General features: G+C 41.3%; 1 protein-coding gene across 1 annotated transcript; it reads right to left on the reverse strand.

Moving 5' to 3' along the window:
- Positions 1-218: 218 nt before the first annotated feature.
- On the reverse strand, positions 219-12974 carry LOC142491108 (chymotrypsin-like elastase family member 1). The gene is made up of 8 exons (XM_075593410.1): positions 12888-12974; positions 11734-11816; positions 5179-5279; positions 4838-4963; positions 3524-3660; positions 2275-2420; positions 598-747; positions 219-353 (listed from the first exon to the last, which is right to left on the reverse strand). Exons 1-8 carry the CDS (start codon positions 12928-12930, stop codon positions 336-338), a joined length of 804 nt encoding a protein of 267 aa, XP_075449525.1. The 5' UTR covers positions 12931-12974; the 3' UTR covers positions 219-335.
- Positions 12975-19756: the final 6782 nt, after the last annotated feature.

Consider the following 19756-nt stretch of genomic DNA (forward strand, 5'->3'; position numbering starts at 1 on the left):
AGTACTGTGTCAATGATTGAGCAAAACACCTGCAATGAGTACTGTTCCCACCCATAGGGCCATATTCTGCATAATCAAAACAAATTATTTTGCTCACTTCATACAATTTAAAAAAAAATTTAAGCTAATTCTAAAATGTGTCACATGTAAATTACTTATCTATGTAGTGACTATTTATATAGTACATATAGCTTAAATAAAACACAGATGATATGTCCTAATATTTAAACATTTCTTTATTAGCATTTTGATTGCAGGTACCAAATCTCAATTAAGTAAGTACAACATATTTAATAGATGTCGGCAGGTCTTTTCCTTGATAATATCTCATCTGTTTAGTTGGTGTTCATCGTCTGAAAAAAAAAGTACGAATAAAGTGCTTGTTAGCTACTTAGTTTATAACTCTTATTTATTTCTATTGTATATTATAGTAGATATTACCATTCATGCACCTAAAGAACCTAAGGTTGAAATAGGGGATAGATAGCTGGGGCAATCAGTAAAAATGGAAGGAAGGAAGTAAAAGAAAAATTGTGACCATTTTTATGCTATTTGCCCAAAATAAATCCTTGGCTGTTGCTTGGAATAGTAACTCACATTGTTGATCCAGGCGATGTAGTTTGAAACCCTCGTGAACACGGTTGGTTTCAGGTAGGTGTTGCATCCGAGGGAGGACACAAAACTGGTCACACCATGGACTTGGTACACTCCGTTTACAGCACAGTTAAGAGGGCCTCCAGAATCTCCCTAGAATGCAATAACCCAATAAAATACAGTAGCTGATAATAGACAATAAGACCTATTGATTAACAAATATTTACATTTCTTTGACTGTGTGAGTGAAATTCCAACCAGAGTTTAAGATTGAGATCAGTTGAGGAGACAACATTATCTTACAATTGCTATTGTGAATGACCAACTTATTAGGATCACCTAGAACCAAACAGGAGAGATTAAACTTTAAAATGCTACTGTAGTTAACGTTCATTTTTCTTTTTTCCCTCTGCCTTTTGCATTTATTTAAATTATAGTATTGTGCAAAGTCATTAACTGTTCATGGGCAGTTTGCCATTCTCTTTATTTACCGATCAGGACTCTTGACAAAACTTCACCCTTTTATGCAGAAAGTACAGTATGTACTGTAGTGTTCGGGAATAGGCAGAATTCCCAATGGAAGTGTTTTGGTAACCGTATGATTAGACAAGGTTTAGAGTCCTGTGGTTTAGGGTGATGAACTGTTGGGTGCTATCCAGCCTGACCTTTCTTAGCTGGATGGCTTTGCATTAAACAGTGTTTGGATGGAGGGAAAGCATAATTATGCCACTGTATAAAGCATTAGGCTATTCTTATAGTGCCGGCAACGGCTGTGGTCACTGAAAAAATCAAATTGAGATGACTTCCAGCGATCGCGACCAAGCCTTCGCGTCGAGCTTACTATAAGCGCATGCGACGGCGGCAATGCACTTGTTTTGACGCGGCGTTGTTGTTGCCGTCGCTATAAGCACAGCCTTAGTAAGACCACACATTGAATATGGAGTACAGTTTTGGACACTACTCATAAAGAAGACATTATGGAACTAGGAAACGTGCAGAGAAGAGCCACGAAATTCATAAAGGAAATGGAAAATCTTTCTTATGAGAAGAGGCTAGCTAAATTAGATTTCTTTATATTAGAAAAGAGACATCTAAGAGGGGATATGATAACTAAATACAAATAGATTCAGGGTCAATACAAGGACCTTACAAAAGAACTATTCATCCCAAGGGCAGTACAAACGACACTGGGTAATCCCTTAAGGTTGGAAGAAAGGAGATATCGCCAGGAACAAAGGAAAGGTTTCTTTACAGTAAGGGCAGTTAAAATGTGGAATTCATTACCCATGGAGACTGTGATGGCGGATACAATAGATAGCTTAAAAAAAAAAGATTGAACGGTACATCTTTTTTTAATGGAAAAGTATACAGGGATATACTAAATAATTAAACATGGGAAGGATGTTGATCCAGGGAGTAATCTGATTGCCATTATGGGAGTAAGTGAGGAAATTATTGTTTCCCCTTATGAGACACCAATGGATAATGTTTCACTGGAGCTTTTTATTTGCGTTCCTCTGGATGAAAATACTGTAAATACAAATATAGGATAAAGTATCTGTCATCTAATGGACATATTTCTTTTTTTCAACTTCATCTACTATGTTACTATGTAAAAGAGCTTGTGCCAGGTTCATGTGGTCATGAAGGTGATTAAGAAAGCATCAATCAATATCTTACGTTGCATCCAGAACGGACTCCATCACCACCGGCACACACCATGTTGGTCTTCACTGTGCCACCCCAATAGGAGCTGCTGGTGCAGGTTGAGTGGCCAACCACAGGGAGAGGGGCCTGCTGAAGAATAGAGGCAATCTGTCCATTGTCTGCAAGAAAAAATTATGTTAGCAATGCACTCAGTGCTGTAATTAATGGGAGATTTGTGTGTGTGTCATGAGTGACTGGTCAAAGTTCAATTATATTAAAACTATACAATGATTTGACATTGGCTTCTAATGTAGAGGGTTGAATGGAATAGATGAAAACTAACATGCACAAATGAATATATCCGTTTCACAGGCTAGTCATATAGTTCCAGTAGGGGGAAACTATTAATGGTTTATACTTTAGAATAAAGAAGAGAAAACATCTTGCTTTTCTCATTCATGGATCCCATGGTAGTTAGGACTTCTGAGAGAATAAGACATGATTTTTGATAGTGCTTGCAGGAGTTTTAGCGGGGATTTAGCATATGGTGCAGGGTACGTGTGCTTGAAATTTTGTAAAGAAGGTCTCCTGAAAGACACTAAAGGGTTAGAATATATGACTGGAAAACAAATGTATTACTTAGTTGTTCCCACTCAACTGTGAGTAGATATAACATTGATTTACTGTTATCACCCAAAGTAAGTGTTTTTGGTCTGCACTGCTTTATTAGGCCGCGATTATAGTGCCTGCGTACACGCATGTGCGAGAGTGCATGATGTCACGAGCGCGAGGCGCACACGCGAAACAAATTAGGCTGGAGGTGATTGGGAGGCAACAGGGAGGCGTGGCAGTTACGTCACGTGAGTGGTTCACCCTCATTAGCTAAACCGCTCATGTGACACGGCCATGACATGGCTGTCGTGCTGCAATAACAATTTAATGTGTCTCCTCTGCTTTGTGTCGCTCCATAGCGCTTTGTCGCACACGCAGTCGTGAGCACACGCAGTCGTGAGCACTATGTGTGCCTTCATTGCTCTACATTCACGCACGGAACCACTATAATCACAGCCTTAGAATTTGCATCTGATAAGTGGACCACCTGTGTCTGTGTACCATCTGGATCATCCTGGATGCCTGCAGACCAAAGTATGCTAGCATGAGCTCCCTCTGCCTCAGCTTTGTTTTAACATAATGGCTTTTGTTTCCATTGGATAGCATTGACAGATGGGCCCTGAAAAATACTTATTGTGTCACGAGAATTCTTCTAACAGAAAATACTTACTGCTTGTCAGACCCCATCCGGTAACAGTACAGGCATAATTGTGGGCCAGGATAGCTCCGTCACTGGGCAGTGTAGCCAGATTCACAGCGCTGTTCAGGACAGCATTGGAGGCCAGGCGGAGGAGTGCAATATCATTACTGTAACAAAGAAGAAGAATCATAAGTAATAAAGGTAGCATCACCGAAGTCTACAATAAATATGATGAATGGTGAGGGCCAGTTAATTATTTATACATTACTTAATATTTACAGTATTACATATTATATAATTAGTTATATAGACTAAAATGTTCTAACTACTGCTGCAGTCAGGGACAAAACCACCTGAATATTTATACTATTTATTCCTGCACCCCTCTGGGTATGGGATCCGATGCTATTAATGTGGAGGGGTTTGTATTTCTGAAATATATGATAGCCTTGCTAACAGCAAATTGTGTTCTCGTCTATAGAGATGTGCAAACTTTTTCCCTATGTTTGTGAACCTGGCAAAATGTGCAGTTTTTGTACAACTTAGAAACATGTAATTTTGAAACAATTTGCAAGGAGAGAGAGAGACTATTGACTTATATACCTCTCAAAAAATTAATCTACAGTATTAAACATATGTAGAGATATCTAATTTAAATATGCAAATTAGTTCAATATGATTATTTCTCAGGTGTGTTCACAGGTACTGTATCTCTCCAAGTGCTGTATAGAGGAGGAATGTACAGTATGAGTATGCCTTAAAAATAAGTCTCGCTCGCTCCACTCGCTCTTTCACTCTCTCGCTTGCTCCACTCGCTCTTTCAACTGGGACAAGTTCACATTTCTTGACAGCACTATATATTTGAAAAAGAAGTATAAAAATTACCGGTAGATATCCTTTTTATTTTTCACAACCAGAATTAGGTACAGATGTACTGTAGCAGGCTTTAGTGCGCAGCTGGCAGATGGCAGCATTTCATGCAAGGCTAATTACTAGATTATGGTGTCTGCTCCCGCTGGCATGATGTTTGTGTCCTGCTGCAATGCACCAGCAGGAGCATTAATGTCTGCTACATCTGTAGTGATCTGCTTATGGTTGTGATCCATTGTGCCTGTAACATTCTGTGTTCAGTAATGCACATACAGTATCTCAGTCCTTATGAATAACCTGCCTCCGAAAGTTTACAGTTAAAACTTTTGATTGGTAATAAAGTTGTTATCTTTATCCCGTCACTCAGTAGTATTCTCCTAGCAGACTGAAAAATCTGAGGATCCTATACAATTCCAGTAAAGGTTGCAGCCCCCAAATGTCCTCAATCCGAGTTAGATTTTATCCATCTCTTACCCAGCTGAAAGATTGTTGGGGTTCCAGCCAGAATGCTTTATGACTTTCGACACAGAGATGGTCTGCTCAGTGCCGTCACCCTGGTAAAGGTTGTGATCTCCCAACACCACGCGGAAGGAAACGGTCCTATTCCACAGGGAGAGAGATAGGCATCATGATTTAATGCAAGTCACTTTATATCCTTATCATCTACAACATTAAAAACACTGTCGGGCATACAGTACTCAACGTACCACAATGCTATAAACTGTAGTAAATAATTTAACAGAAGAAATACCAGCTTTACTTCATAGATCTACTGTATATATCCAGACATGTTTCTCATTTCCAGCCACTGTTACCTGTCCACGCAGTGACCAGCTGTCATAACCCAGTTAGCACGGACCAGGGAACCTCCACATGTGTGGTACCAGCTGCTTCCAGAGAGGTACTGAAGAGAAACCTGGGAAATAATAAAAGAAGAATATTACCAAGTTGCTGGAAGTAAAACAAGAAATCCAAAATATATTCCGGATCCTAGACCACTAAACGGATCATTCTTTTACAATTTGGAAGAGTCTAACTTTACTCTGTATTTCCGCATCTTCCCTTTGGTAGGCTAAACATGAAATGTAACATACAAAAGGGGAAAGGAAGGACTGCTCAAGGGCGAAAAGATACCATCATATATATATATAAACAAGAGAAAAAGAAGCGCCAGCTCCATAGCAGAATACTGTATGTAAAAGACACAAATGTATTCAAATTCAAGAGAGGCCACCAGGACATGCACTCACTTCAAATATATAAAAACATTCACGGGAGACAATCTGTAAGCTTCCAGGAACTGTGGAAGGGGGAAGGTGCAGCCACGGTGTAGTTAGAGCAGTAATACTGATGATATGGGTTCCTGGCATTGTATTTTTCACAAACTGACCATTAAATGAGCTTATTTTTAACTTATCCCTGCCTGGAGTTGCCCTCATTTTTTCAAGCTGGACTAGCTGGATATCGCTATACTTGCAGCTGTGCTCCTCTTCATTCTCTGCTGTTTGGACTTACCTCCAGAGGACTGCACGCCGGATGATCCACTCGTAAATGACACCATACAGGAAGGTAAAGGGCATAGCCCATTATTATTTTACCCTCCTTTGCTGGACTTATTTCTCATTAATTCCCCAGGGTTGAGTATACTCATTAAGAGACCTATTTTGGGGTACCCACGTGGGCACCACCAGGTCCCTAGTTTCTCACCCTGGGCTGTTATGTTTGCAATACTTAATGTCCTGGAGTCTGGATTCATCTTATGAAATGGATTGAATTTATGCTTGTTGAGCAATCTATGGTGATGCACCAATACACTGCACCATCTACAGAAGAGGGGAGAGATGATGTTCTCCATTTCGGTGGTGTATAGCTGAATCCAAGGGATCGGTACTCGTGGCGCTTAGATGGAACTCTCAGCGTTACAGAAAGAATGTCCACACAACACAATGTAGGAGCGCCACCCCAGCAATGCAGTTTAAACTGCCTCTCTCCTCTCACTCTGTTTCAGACAAAAACACCAGAGTTGAGAGGAGTGAGAGGAGAGAGGCAGTTTAAACTGCATTGCTGGGGTGGCGCTCCTACATTGTGTTGTGTATCTATTTTCTGGACCTCCAATTATTCATCGATGTAAATGGTACTATACAAACGGATGTGTTCTGGAAAAAGAACTCTAGAAACACATTTCTAAAGGCGGACAGCTGCCACCCCAGGGCAGTGATCAGGGGGATACCGAAGTGACAGTTCCTCAGACTGAGAAGGAATTGTTCTACTTTAGAGTGTTTCCTTTCTCGGTCTGAGGAGCTGGCCCAGCGATTTATGGATAGAGGCTATCTAGTGGAGGGCCTGAATGAAGCTTTCCAGACATCACTCTATACTCATAGATCTTTACTTCTTCAAGGTAATACAGCATCATCACACATCGACTCAAGGAAGATGGGGAAAAGAGTCAAGAATAGGCTGCCAAACAACTCACCCATGTTCATCTCCCAATTTAATAGACACAGTAATAGTGTCAAATCTATTATAAAAAAACATTGGGGAACCTTAGAGATGGATCCAATCCTAAGTAAACATATTGAACATGGTCCTCAGTTTGTTTTAAGGGGGGCCAAAACTATTGGCTCATACATTTCTCCCAGCGATTTCACTTCTTTTGATATTAGACAAGAGTCCTTTATTACAAAGGGCTCCTTTCGATGCGGAACCTGCATCATTTGCAGATATATGAAACCTTCTACCTTTTTTCTCCCTAGTTCACATCAATTAAATAATAACAACAGTGATAAAAAATATCAAATCAAAAGTGTTATTAATTGTAATAGTCAATATGTAGTATATTTGATAACTTGTGGATGCAAAAAGAGGTATATAGGGAGAACAACTAGGGCACTTAAGATTAGAATTCAAGAGCACCTTAGATAAATCAGAAAAAAAGATTTAAATCATCCAGTGTCAAAACACTTCACAGAATGTGGCCTAGGTGGGATTAGGAATTTTTCCTTTATGGGAATTGAATCAGTGCAGAAACATAAGAGAGGAGGTGACCATGTCAATCTACTGGACCGGAGGGGGGCGTATTGGATCTTTATGCTCCAAACACGCTTCCCTCTAGGTATGAACGTAGATTGGAGTCTAAGGGGCTTATGCAGAGAGGAACGTTAAAAAATTGTAAAACGGCTATAAAATAGCCACAGAATTACCGTTAGTTAAGGTCTTATGCAGAGAACGTCGTTACCTCTTGTTACACATTTCGGCGAGTTCAGATTTGCCTTAAACTCGCCATACCGTAGCGCGAGCTAGATAGCCAACATTGTATGTGTGTGTGTCACTTAGTAGCTGTGAGTGTGTGTGTGTCAGTAGGGAACCTGTGTGTGTGTGTGCGTGTGTGTGTGTTTATTAGATAATATTTTACAAATAAAACAAAAGGCATGTTGTGAGAATACATTAATTATTAACATTGTGCAACTTTGATAACAATATTGAGTTACGCACACACACACACGCGCATACACACACACACACACACACACACACACACACACACACACACACACACACACACACACACACACACACACACACACACACACACACACACACACACACACACACACAAAGGCACACACACATGCATACACACAGACACACAGAAACACACAGAAAGGCCCACACACACATGCATACACATACACACACACATGCACACACATAGACATACACCCACACACACACACACACATGCATACACATACACATGCACACACATAGACATATGCACACCCATAGACATACACCCACACACACACACATGCATACACATACACATGCACACACATAGACATACACCCACGCACACACACACACACACATGCATACACATACACACACACATGCACACACACATGCACACACACATGCACACACACATACACACACACATACACACACAGAGAGTAGACATGGATCGGGGCAGAAGGGGGGACAGAGCTTAAGGGGGCGGGCCAGTGACATATCGGAGCTAGTTCGCCCTAATTGGGCGAACGGCTCACGTGACAGGCCTGTGTCGGCGGTAAGCGGGGGAATTTAAAATTCCCCCAAGTACCCACGGCACCCGGCACGGAATACCTCCAAGTACCCGCGCCACCCAACACAGCATTTGGCGGTATACCACAAGGATCGTGTGTACCCCCAGAGACCCTCCCTACCTCCCAGCACAGCACCTCTACTGTCTCATTTGGGGAAGGTGCCCCACAGACCCTTTTCCGTATTGGGATCATTTGGTTACCCCCCACCCCATCCATCTCCCCCCCCCCATCTCGCCCTCCCCCCCCATCTCGCCCTCTCTCCCCCGCCCCCCCATCTCGCCCTCCCTCCCCCCCCATCTCGCCCTCCCTCCCCCCCCCATCTCGCCCTCTCTCCCCCCACCCTGCACGGATCCACCCCCCCTGTCAAGGAAAAAACCCTGCGTAATCAAATTAACGACACTCCATGGTCTCTCCGCGTTTGCTGGCCAGGGTGGATAACATGCGTGCCGTGGGCAAAAGTGTTTTTTTACCAACGCCGCGGGCCAGTGATCGGCCCGTCTTCCCTGACGGGCAAGTGCCACAGCCTGTGCTTCGCCTAGCATGGATATCTCCGCCGGCCAAGAGCTGCCCCCCCTTGAATATTCGGCCCCCCCTGGAATATTCTGCCCCCCCTTGAATAAACTGCCCCCCCTGGAATGAACCGGCCCCCCCCTGGAAAAAGATGCCCCCCTGGAATAAACTCCCCCCCCTGTAATAAGCTGCTCCCCTGGAATAAGCTCCCCCCCATGGAATAAACTGCCCCCCCTGGAATGAACCGGCTCCCCCCTGGAATAAGATGCCCCCCTGGAATAAACTCCCCCCCCCTAGAATAAACTGCCCCTCTGGAATAAGCTCCCCCCCCCCGTAGAATAAGCTGCCCCCCTGGAATAAAGTGTGGAGACACCACAAAACATGTACAAAAGAAACGTTTATGACAGTCATGATGGGGATGAGTAAACATGAGAACGGCAAAAAACTGCAACTTGCCATCTTTTCCTGGAAACCTGGAACTCGCCATACTATGGCACATATTGGCGTGTTCCAGCGATTCGGAGCTTCTGGAATACCACGCTATATTAGCATGGCGAGTTCCAGGTTCTCGCCACGAGTTTGGCGACTTTTACACCTCTGAAAAATTTTCTGGCCACTTTTAAAAATCGCGCCATTTTCTCCCGAGTTTAAGGATTTCTGGCTAGTTTTTTCGCCAGAAGATGGCGCTATTTCCTTATCTATGCTCTCTGCATAAGCCCCTTTGTTTCTGTTGCTCTTGTTCATATAGTTTTATTAATTGATCAACTCCATACCATTATATGTTTCTATAAACTGATGAATTTTTTCACATAAAAATCTCCATAGTTATATGAATAATACTAAAAAAAATGTGGTCAGAGATGGTGGTTTTATGCAGTATCATTTCTATAATATTCTTATTATTTTATAATCTTCATAAGTGAATCATCATCATTTGCACATTGTTTTTTAACCACACATTTTTTCTACTTGATATATCATTTATCACATTGCATCACTTCACATAATATTTTTGGATTTTTCTTGTTTTTAAATTGTCTTTGTCCCCATTATGGGTTAAATGTGTCTTATTGCAGATACATCCCTTTTTTTGTTATATTGTGTTTTTGTACTGACTTCGTTAACCCTTATCTCCTTATGGGAAAGTCATTTAAGTATTATTATACTGATTGCAGGTTAGTTTTTCCCACACTCTTCATGTATTTTTCTGATAGGGAGGTGGGTATTTTGTCTGTAACAGCTAGACCTGTATATCTTTGAGTTTCTCCCCTTTTTTTCTCCCATAGCGATCCGTAGCTGTTTCGCCGGGCACTTTGGAAACTCACGTTATACCTCCCTATGATGCGCATGCGTGGGGAGGTTGCGTGATGACGTCACGATGCGATTTGGCGTGAAACGGAGACGGATCAGCTGGGTATTTAAAGAGGTGTATCTGCAGTAGTTTTTTACTCCTTGATAAAGAACCTTTGTTCGAAACGCGTAGGAGGTGTTCCTGTGCTTTTACTCCAATAAAGAATTGTTACTTGGATCCCCTCCTGACTCCAGTCATCGATGGTGCTCTCTTCTTTTGCTTTACTCTGGATCTATCAGCAGCAGCACATCATCCACTACAAGGAGGTGTCCGTGAGTAATTTGGGCTATTATGCCTCATTAGCCCCCAATGAAATTGTCTGTGGTGAGTCCCTCATTCACTCTCAGTTTTCAGGGAATATGGCTTAATACCTTTACCAAGGACTTACTTACCTTATGGCATACACCTCCCTATGTTTTGGGACTGAATGATTTCATTTAAGCGGGGTATTTGAGCATTTTTACAATCTTTCTAGACACATTACAAGTCTATCACATTATACATATAATATAACATAATATATTATAAATAAATAAAAGCATTTCGTTAGCCACAGAACGGTATCATCTATTTATTTTTTTATTTTATACTGTATATGTTATGTTAAAAAAAAGTGAAAAGGGCCCCCAAAAAAAATAAATATATATATATATATATATATATATATAAGGTGATAGACTTGTAATGTGTATACAAAAAAGAAAATACCCAAAGTTAACCATTTAAGGGACCCAAAGATAACCACATTAATAAGGTTTATTTTTGGGCCCTTTTCACTTTTTTTTAACATAACATTTTGCTTATGAGAAATAAATTGTACAGCAGTTCCTTGAAAATTATATAATTTTCCTCTCACGTGACTACTTCATTATTGGAGTAGATTACCTGTAGATTATATCTCTGAAAGTTTAGACTATAAACCCCTTTATGTGTCACCCTGCAATGTGTGTCCTTTATTAGAGGTTAAAAGTTTAGGATGTGATTACAGGCTATACAAAGGCAACTGCCAAAGATGGCTCACATGCTCCTAATCATGTTATTCTTGTTCCTCCGCTGCAATAAAAGTCAGGGGTAAGAGAGCTAGTACCAAAACTGATGGATATATAAGTATTTCAGGGTAAAGTGTTTTCTACAATGTATCTATTTTATGATGTAATGATGTATGCATTGGAATGTTGGGGTGCCTCTTGTCACCTTACAGTGGAAGGGACAGATTCATTAGCTAATTGGTTCAGTTATTGTCTCTTTTTTCCCCCCCTAATACTTAATGGGGTTTACATCAACGTGTCATATTATTCTGCCTTGGGAAGGTGGCCCACCCACAGTAAACCAGAATTAGGAAGGGCAGATTCCCTTCAGACAATGTGGACCTATGTCTTCTAAAAGTGACAAACTGTGAGCAATTTACTAGGACTATCACTGACCTGCCATGGCCATGTATTTTGTGCTACATTAGATCCTCCAATCACACGTCCGTTTTCATCTTGGGACTCTTCATAACAATGTCCTTTGGGGAAAAAGGGAAACTGTAAATGTCTATGAATTGAAAATGAAGTCACCTCATTAAACGAGCTGAATAGTATCACTGCTTGATTGGTGCTCAACACCACCAGTCTACTTTTTATTGCACATGTCTTCTATTTCAAACATAATGTGTGTTATATTTTAATATGGATCTCTCTCTTTCTGCTTGTATATTAGTATTGCATGTTTTGCATCTGTTAGATCGGTAGGAATGACCTCTCATGATTTTACACTGTTTTGAAACACGGTGCTTTCCATTTTTATTACAATTAAACCAATGCTTAAATTTATTCTAGCCTGATCAAACTGATTACTGTATTATATTGAATTCAGTTTGCAATCTATACATGCAATTAAAAAAAAGAATGATAATTTTTTCTGGAAAATAATAAATATCCTTGCTTCAAAGAGAAGCTCAGCTGCTAAGGCATTGGACTGTGCACTTATACAGTGTGCTCAATAATTTGGATGAATCCCTTTTCTGCACCGAAATTATATTACTAATAAAAGGATACTGTTATACCATGGCATACCTCAATGTTTCAGATGATATAGACATTTTTAAGGTAGGTTTCCCATTGTTAACCTATGCTATAAAAATTGTATGTATGTTCTTATAGCTGATTGCCTGCTTTTCTTTAAACAGTTTACTCAATATTATAATGAATTAATTGAAATTGACTCAAAATAGTGGGGGAGCTGCCTGTGTAAATTCTTGATCATGATTTTCCCATACAGCTTGATCCTTAAAAGTCCATTTCACACCACCTATTGTAATTCCTTACATATTTCATATGTACATTCCTCATTCTATGTCCAAGTTTGCAATGACTATGGTCCATGCTAACACCACCACCTCGAGCCTAAAGGCAAAAACTAAATAAATCCAGTGTACTGTCCTATGGCTCACACCATTATATGTGAAAAATTACCCAAATACCTTGACCTTCCATTTTCTAAATATTTGAAATCAAGAACAATCACAATGTTGTATTTCTCTGAAAACTTCCTACACCAGCCATGAAATAGTATATTACTAAATAAGGGAGCTTACCACAAAGGACGAGAACAGCAAGTACAAGAAGCCTCAACATCATGAGTCAGTTACAGGTAGAATATCTGATGAAATTGCAGCCCCAGCCATCCCTTCTTATAGCCTAGTTTATGGGCGTGAAAAGGACTGCGAGTGGTGTGAATAATTCCAGATGTAGCAGGTTATTGTTAGATTCACTCAAGGACAAGCAGGAAAAGTTATATCAGTGTTATACATTGAAAAATGAACAGAGAAATGTGTATAACAAGGTTTGAGGTTCATTACTTTTGTGTTAAACTGCACACATACTGTATGAAGTGAAGTGAGGTGAATTACTGTATATTCTCTATAAAAAATAAATAGCCCTACAGGGTACTGGGATTTAAAATTACCCATTCTAAATCTAAAGCCCATAAAAGATACGGAAAAATTAATAGAGATTAACTTCAATTTCAATTGGCAGCCCAAGGCTATCAAATATTTAGGTGTAAATATCACAAAAAGTGTTAAATTGCTATATAAGACAAATTATCCAAAACTCTTGCAGTCGTTGAGAGTAGATCTGAGGGAGTGGTCCTCGTACGAAATCTCATGGATTGGAAGAATTTACAGCTTCAAAATGAATCTTCTATATCGAATCCTATATTTGTTTCAGACTCTTCCGATCCCTGTAGTTACCTTGGACATTTTGTCCATGCAATCTCAAATCTCAAAATGTATCTGGAGTAACATAAAAGCATGTATTAAAGCGAAAATTCTTCAAAGACCTAAGGCGGCTGGGGGGTTACCGGTACCTTGCTTGCTTTCATATTACAAAGTGGCTCAATTATGTCAAATTATACAGTGTATAGAGAGGAGAGAAAAGACCCCGTGTGACGCACTCTACTCCACTAATATGAAAACAATTACATTTTATTGAAAACAAATTCTAGTTAAAACCTAATACTAGCGCCAGTACTGGTAGTGATATTCTGAGAAAAATGCTGAGAGAGTATACTCAACAGCATAGGATAGTGGTAAATACCACAAATCGAGAGACCTCTCCCTATCTTAGTGGAACTGCTGTGTGTGTAATATAACAAGAGCCCACATGGGAGATCTGGTACCCAAAATCTAGGCTTAAAGCACTAAACAAACCGCTGTCCTCGATGCTCAATTCACTCGCAATCTGGTAGGCCTCCAAATTTTAATGCTTGTGATGACTAGTCTATATGGCAACCCTGACTTTGCTCCAGGGCAAGATAGTAAGAATTTTAGAGTTTGGAGACAACAGGGGTTTGGGAGATTGAAGGATTTGGAGGGTAGAATCACCATTAAGACATTTGAACAGATTAAGTCAGATAAAGACATCCCTAACACAGATTTTTTTTTAGGTACCTCCAAATCCGGGCATTTTATACTAAACACACGGCACGTCCACCGCTGATGAATTTCTAAACGCTCTGTGTGTTGGGTAACACACGGGGACTAACACCTAGAATGTACAGAGAAGTGATCAGTTCGGGTAAAGACTATTCACAGAAATGACATTTCATAGCCCAATGGAAGTCGGACTTGGACACCACTTTAGAGGACGAGGACTGGAATGAGATATTCAATGCAGCATCCAAAAGTTCCATATGCACAACATTGAAGGAGAACGCATATAAGTTATTAATGAGGTGGTACCTCACTCCAGTAAAATTGTCTAAATTTGTCCCGGGTTACTCCCCCTTGTGTCCTAAGCAATGTGGAGAGCCAGCGGACTGTGGTCCTAACCTCGAATGGGAGCAAATTATGATTTGGCTTCAGAGGATTTTGGACCTCGAAATTCAGTTGGACCCCTGGCTCTTCTTGCTAAACAAGCCAGCTTAATTTCAGAAGGTGTGATAATAGTCCACTCACATATTCCTCTTTCAATAATAAAGCAGGTTAGAGACAAGTTCTCTCTCTAACTAGAGCTATGGTAGAATCAGATTAGCAGGATATCAGGATTTCAAAACATCAAGGATGATCTCCCCCAGGATGTCAAGTGCAAGGTAAAGGGTACTCTTTCTCTCCTTGATATAAAGGACGGAAACTCACAATAGTATAGTATATCCACTATTGCATTGTAGATCACAATATCTAACAATATTAGTGCACACACATACACAAGGACCGAACATGGTACGAATGCAGAGGTTATTCATTCATGGCGCCTCGATCTCCGGCGTGTGTCTCCTTTCCAGGCTCCTCCGTCATTTACGGTGACGACTCGTCTCTAGATGGAGTTGGCGGAGACACACAATCACCGTGGCCTTAATCTCTGTGCAGTAATCGAACAGAATGCTGACAGAATTCTACGCGTTTCGCCAACTTTGTTTCTTCAGGAATTCTTCAGTAGAATTCAGTCAGTATTCTGTTCGAGCACTGCAGAGGGATCCAGGCCACGGTGATAGCGTGACTCCGCCTAGAGATGCCTCTTGGCGTACATTAGATCATGCTGTAAACGTGATAGAAGATGCAAGCATCCAGTATTTTAAACATAATGTACAGCGCGATTGATAATATAGAATATTGTCTCTTTCTTTCCAGACCCAGATGTCCAAGAAGCACCAGCCATTGCGAAGAAGGAAAATACAAGATTGTACATTTTGAAGAAGAGGCGACATTGTATTGTTCTATTATTATTTTTCCCTTTATTATCCCCTATCCAAATAAAAATGTTCATTCTTTAAATATACTTTTTGTGTGTTCATGTTTTTACTGTCTAGACACCTACAGTAGTGCTATACCTAAAGTTCTAAAGGCATTTAAATATTGTGATGCCTACACCACGTTCCAGTCTCTTTTAGTCCCAATTGAAGACTTGAAACACTGAATTTCTCTATACTGGGTTTATTTACAGGGATTACATCATACAACAGGCCCACCGTCCCTTTAAGTCAAAACAAATCATCAAATAAAATACCTATTCCCGCTAGAGAAAATAACTTAACTTTTCTTCAGCCCTTTCTAACTATACTGGTTCCAGCTTAAAACATGCCCTGACATATGCAACAATGTACACAGTCTCTGCACACAACAATAAAGGGGTTCGCTTACCCTAGTCCATTGGAGCCGACGTCCCAGCTTCAGTGCTGCCTTTCTTCCTAGGGGAACACGGCCCCACATGAGCTCAGAAAAACTCTCCCCTGTGTATCCACTGTCAAGGGTAGGTCATCCCTGCTTCAGCACGGTCTGCCGTCTTTCCTGTTTTCCTCTGGGATTCAAACCCAGGCAGTCCCAGCAGACTCTGCGATCACTATCCAGCGGGTCCAATGAACTGTGCCAGCCTTGTTTTCTGGGAAGCACTTCTCTGTCCCCCTCTCTGGGACAGCAATCTCTCACTCTTTGACTCTCAGCATGGCAGCATGGCAGCTTCTCCGTAGTCACTTCCTGACAATTAAAAAGTCCATAAGCAATCAGGAGTTCATTCTGATTAATTATGCAGCAACTGCATTAGCCATTCCAGGGAGGATTAACTCTCTGTGAGCTGGAAAAGTCCCATACCTGCCCTATTCCATCTCCTAGAGGCGAGTGATGGTATCACAATATATAAAAATGTCATTGATACTGTATACTGTACAACAGTGGTGCGCAATCTTTCCAGCGTGCGCCCCCCTTCCTGCTTCGCTCCCTGCTTGCGCCCCCCCCCTTACATTCTCTCCGGCACCAAAATCATTTATATGCCTTGGGGGAAGAGCGCAGGGACTCTGCAACTGCTGCGCCCCGCCCTGAAAGGTTCCAATTAGACATACACGCATGCACAGAAATGTGATGACACACATATGCGCTTCAACAAGGTTCCAATTTGCCATACACGCATGCGAGGAATAAATAGTTTACATTTACATTCGGAAGAAGAAGCGACGTTGTATTTTTGTATTATTCCTTTTTCCTTTATTATCCTGTACAAATACAACATTTCATTTATTAAAAATACTTTTTGTTGTGTGTGCTCATATTTTTTATCTTAGAGGATTTGTGTATGGCTAAGGAGCCTCAGAAAGGACTTCTTTCCCATGTACACTATACAGTAGGAATTCGTAACGTTAATCTACAAATTACAATTACTGTACACAGACTTGAAATACTGTACGGCAATAAAAGACAGGTTGAATTGCAATTAGATTTTTAAGACAACAACTCGAGTTCGCCCACTTGAGTTTCTCAACGGTATTGCAGACAACACTAAAATGCCATTTTCTGCACTCGATAAAAACAGTAGTAAACTCGTGTCTTAACAAGGTAAAGTTTGAAGAAATCACGCAGCACGACCTGGGTATGCCCTGGAATACAACCCGTGAAATGTTCGGATAACGGCCGCTGCATCTGTACATATTGGTGCTGTAATTTAATGTACATATTGGTGGTTCTGTAATGTACATATTGGTGCTGTAATGTACATGTTGGTGATGTAATGTATATGTTGGTGCTGTAATGAACATGTTGGTGCTGTAATGTACATATTGGTGCTGTAATGTAATGTACATATTGGTGCTGTAATGTAATGTACATATTGGTGCTGTAATGTAATGTACATGTTGGTGATGTAATGTATATGTTGGTGCTGTAATGTACATGTTGGTGCTGTAGTGTAATATACATATTGGTGATGTAGTGTAATGTACATGTTGGTGCTGTAATGTAATGTACATGTTGGTGCTGTAATGTACATGTTGGTGCTGTAATGTACATGTTGGTGCTGTAATGTACATGTTGGTGCTGTAATGTACATGTTGGTGCTGTAATGTACATGTTGGTGCTGTAGTGTAATGTACATATTGGTGATGTAGTGTAATGTACATGTTGGTGCTGTAATGTAATGTACATGTTGGTGCTGTAATGTAATGTACATGTTGGTGCTGTAATGTAATGTACATGTTGGTGCTGTAATGTACATGTTGGTGCTGAAATGTAATGTACATGTTGGTGCTGTAATGTACATGTTGGTGCTGTAATGTACATATTGGTGCTGTAATGTAATGTACATGTTGGTGATGTAGTGTAATGTACATGTTGGTGCTGTAATGTAATGTACATATTGGTGATGTTGTGTAATGTACATGTTGGTGCTGTAATGTAATGTACATGTTGGTGCTGTAATGTACATGTTGGTGCTGTAATGTACATGTTGGTGCTGTAATGTAATGTACATGTTGGTGCTGTAATGTAATGTACATATTGGTGCTGTAATGTAATGTACATGTTGGTGCTGTAATGTAATGTACATATTGGAGCTGTAATGTATATGTTGGTGCTGTAATGTACATGTTGGTGCTGTAATGTACATGTTGGTGCTGTAGTGTAATGTACATATTGGTGATGTAGTGTAATGTACATGTTGGTGCTGTAATGTAATGTACATGTTGGTGCTGTAATGTAATGTACATGTTGGTGCTGTAATGTACATGTTGGTGCTGTAATGTAATGTACATGTTGGTGCTGTAATGTACATGTTGGTGCTGTAATGTAATGTACATGTTGGTGATGTAATGTAATGTACATGTTGGTGCTGTAATGTAATGTACATGTAAGGATTATGGAGACACGCCGTTCACGGCGTGTCTCCCACTTACCTGCTGCCTCGCCTGACATCCTCGTGGCTCGCAGGGATGCCGGAGAGAGGCGCGCGAGTTCCTGCACAGTGCGCGCGCGCGCACGTTCTTCTGTCTCTTCTGCCCTCGGATCAGGGCGTGGGGTCGCGCACGCAGCCGCAGCTACACGGAGGCGCGGCCACACAGAGGCGCAACCGCCTCTTAAAGGTACAGTGAACAAAACTGTTGCTGCTATTGAATGCAGCCAGATTGCTGCCCTTTATGCCTCATCTCCTGGGACTCATAAGGGACCTATCCCTGTTGCAGCTGGCTCCTTCTACACACCCCTTTATGGCTGCAATCCTATTGGACCCTCACTCCTTTATATACCTGCCAGAATCACTGGTTCTTTGGTTGAGCATAGTTCCAGTTGTCCTTACCATTCTCTGCCTCCCTAGTTCTATTTTTACAGATCTCCTCGTGTATCAAACCGGCTTCCGCTACGTCTTCCTGTACCTCTGGCATCCCGAACTCGGCACACGGCTACTCGACTCTCCGCATCTCTGGCATCCCGATCCTGGCTTACGGTAAACGACAACGTCCCTCTCTCTAACCCTAGATTTGGCAAACGGCACTCTCTACCAACCGTACTTCTCCTGCCCCGATCCGGAATCCCCGACCAATCTACTTTCAAGACCTTGTGGCTGTGGGTGGTGTTCCTACCTTCCCACCTCAGCACCGTGGTCCCGTCTCGTTTGTGGTGAGCACTTCCTAACATTATGCTCAACCCAACAAACATGGACCAAGCTGAGGTGGAGCGGACTTTAAATGCCCATTCTGCTCTGTTTACCAGATTAGAGACTTATTTGGAGCAATTCGATAGACGCTTGGATACCATGCAGCAAGGCCTCCACTCTCTTACTCTTCAGGTCTGAACCCTTAATCGGCAATCTCCACTCGTGGCACCTCCTGCACAGCCTAATCCTTTTTCGCTATCTCCGTTCACTCCGGAACCACGTATTCCGCCACCAAGACATTATGCGGGGGATCCTCAAACATGTCGGGGATTCATTAACCAATGTCTTGTACAATTTAGTCTCTCTCCCTCTCGCTTTGTGTCTTCTGTCTCCAAGGTTGGATACATCTACTCCCTTCTCACCGACCAGGCACTGGCATGGGCCTCTCCCATCTGGGAGCAACAAGGGGCGCTTACACAGGACATCGATCTCTTCGTTGAGGAATTCCGAAGAGTTTTTGATACACCAGCACGGAAGTTAACGGCAGCTTCTGCTCTTCACCACATTAACCAGGGAGACCGTTCGGTTGCTGTATATGCGGTGGAGTTTCGTA

Source organism: Ascaphus truei, chromosome 3 (genome assembly GCF_040206685.1).
Source record: "Ascaphus truei isolate aAscTru1 chromosome 3, aAscTru1.hap1, whole genome shotgun sequence".
NCBI classification, from domain to species: domain Eukaryota; kingdom Metazoa; phylum Chordata; class Amphibia; order Anura; family Ascaphidae; genus Ascaphus; species Ascaphus truei.

Coding starts and splice junctions, on each gene's coding strand:
- LOC142491108 (XM_075593410.1), bottom strand. CDS start 12,930: ATGATGTTGAGGCTTCTTGTACTTGCTGTTCTCGTCCTTTGTG. Junction 5,280..11,733: donor AAAATACATGGCCATGGCAG/GTCAGTGATAGT, acceptor ATTATTTCCCAG/GTTTCTCTTCAGTACCTCTC. Junction 748..2,274: donor GAGTCCGTTCTGGATGCAAC/GTAAGATATTGA, acceptor ATTGCATTCTAG/GGAGATTCTGGAGGCCCTCT.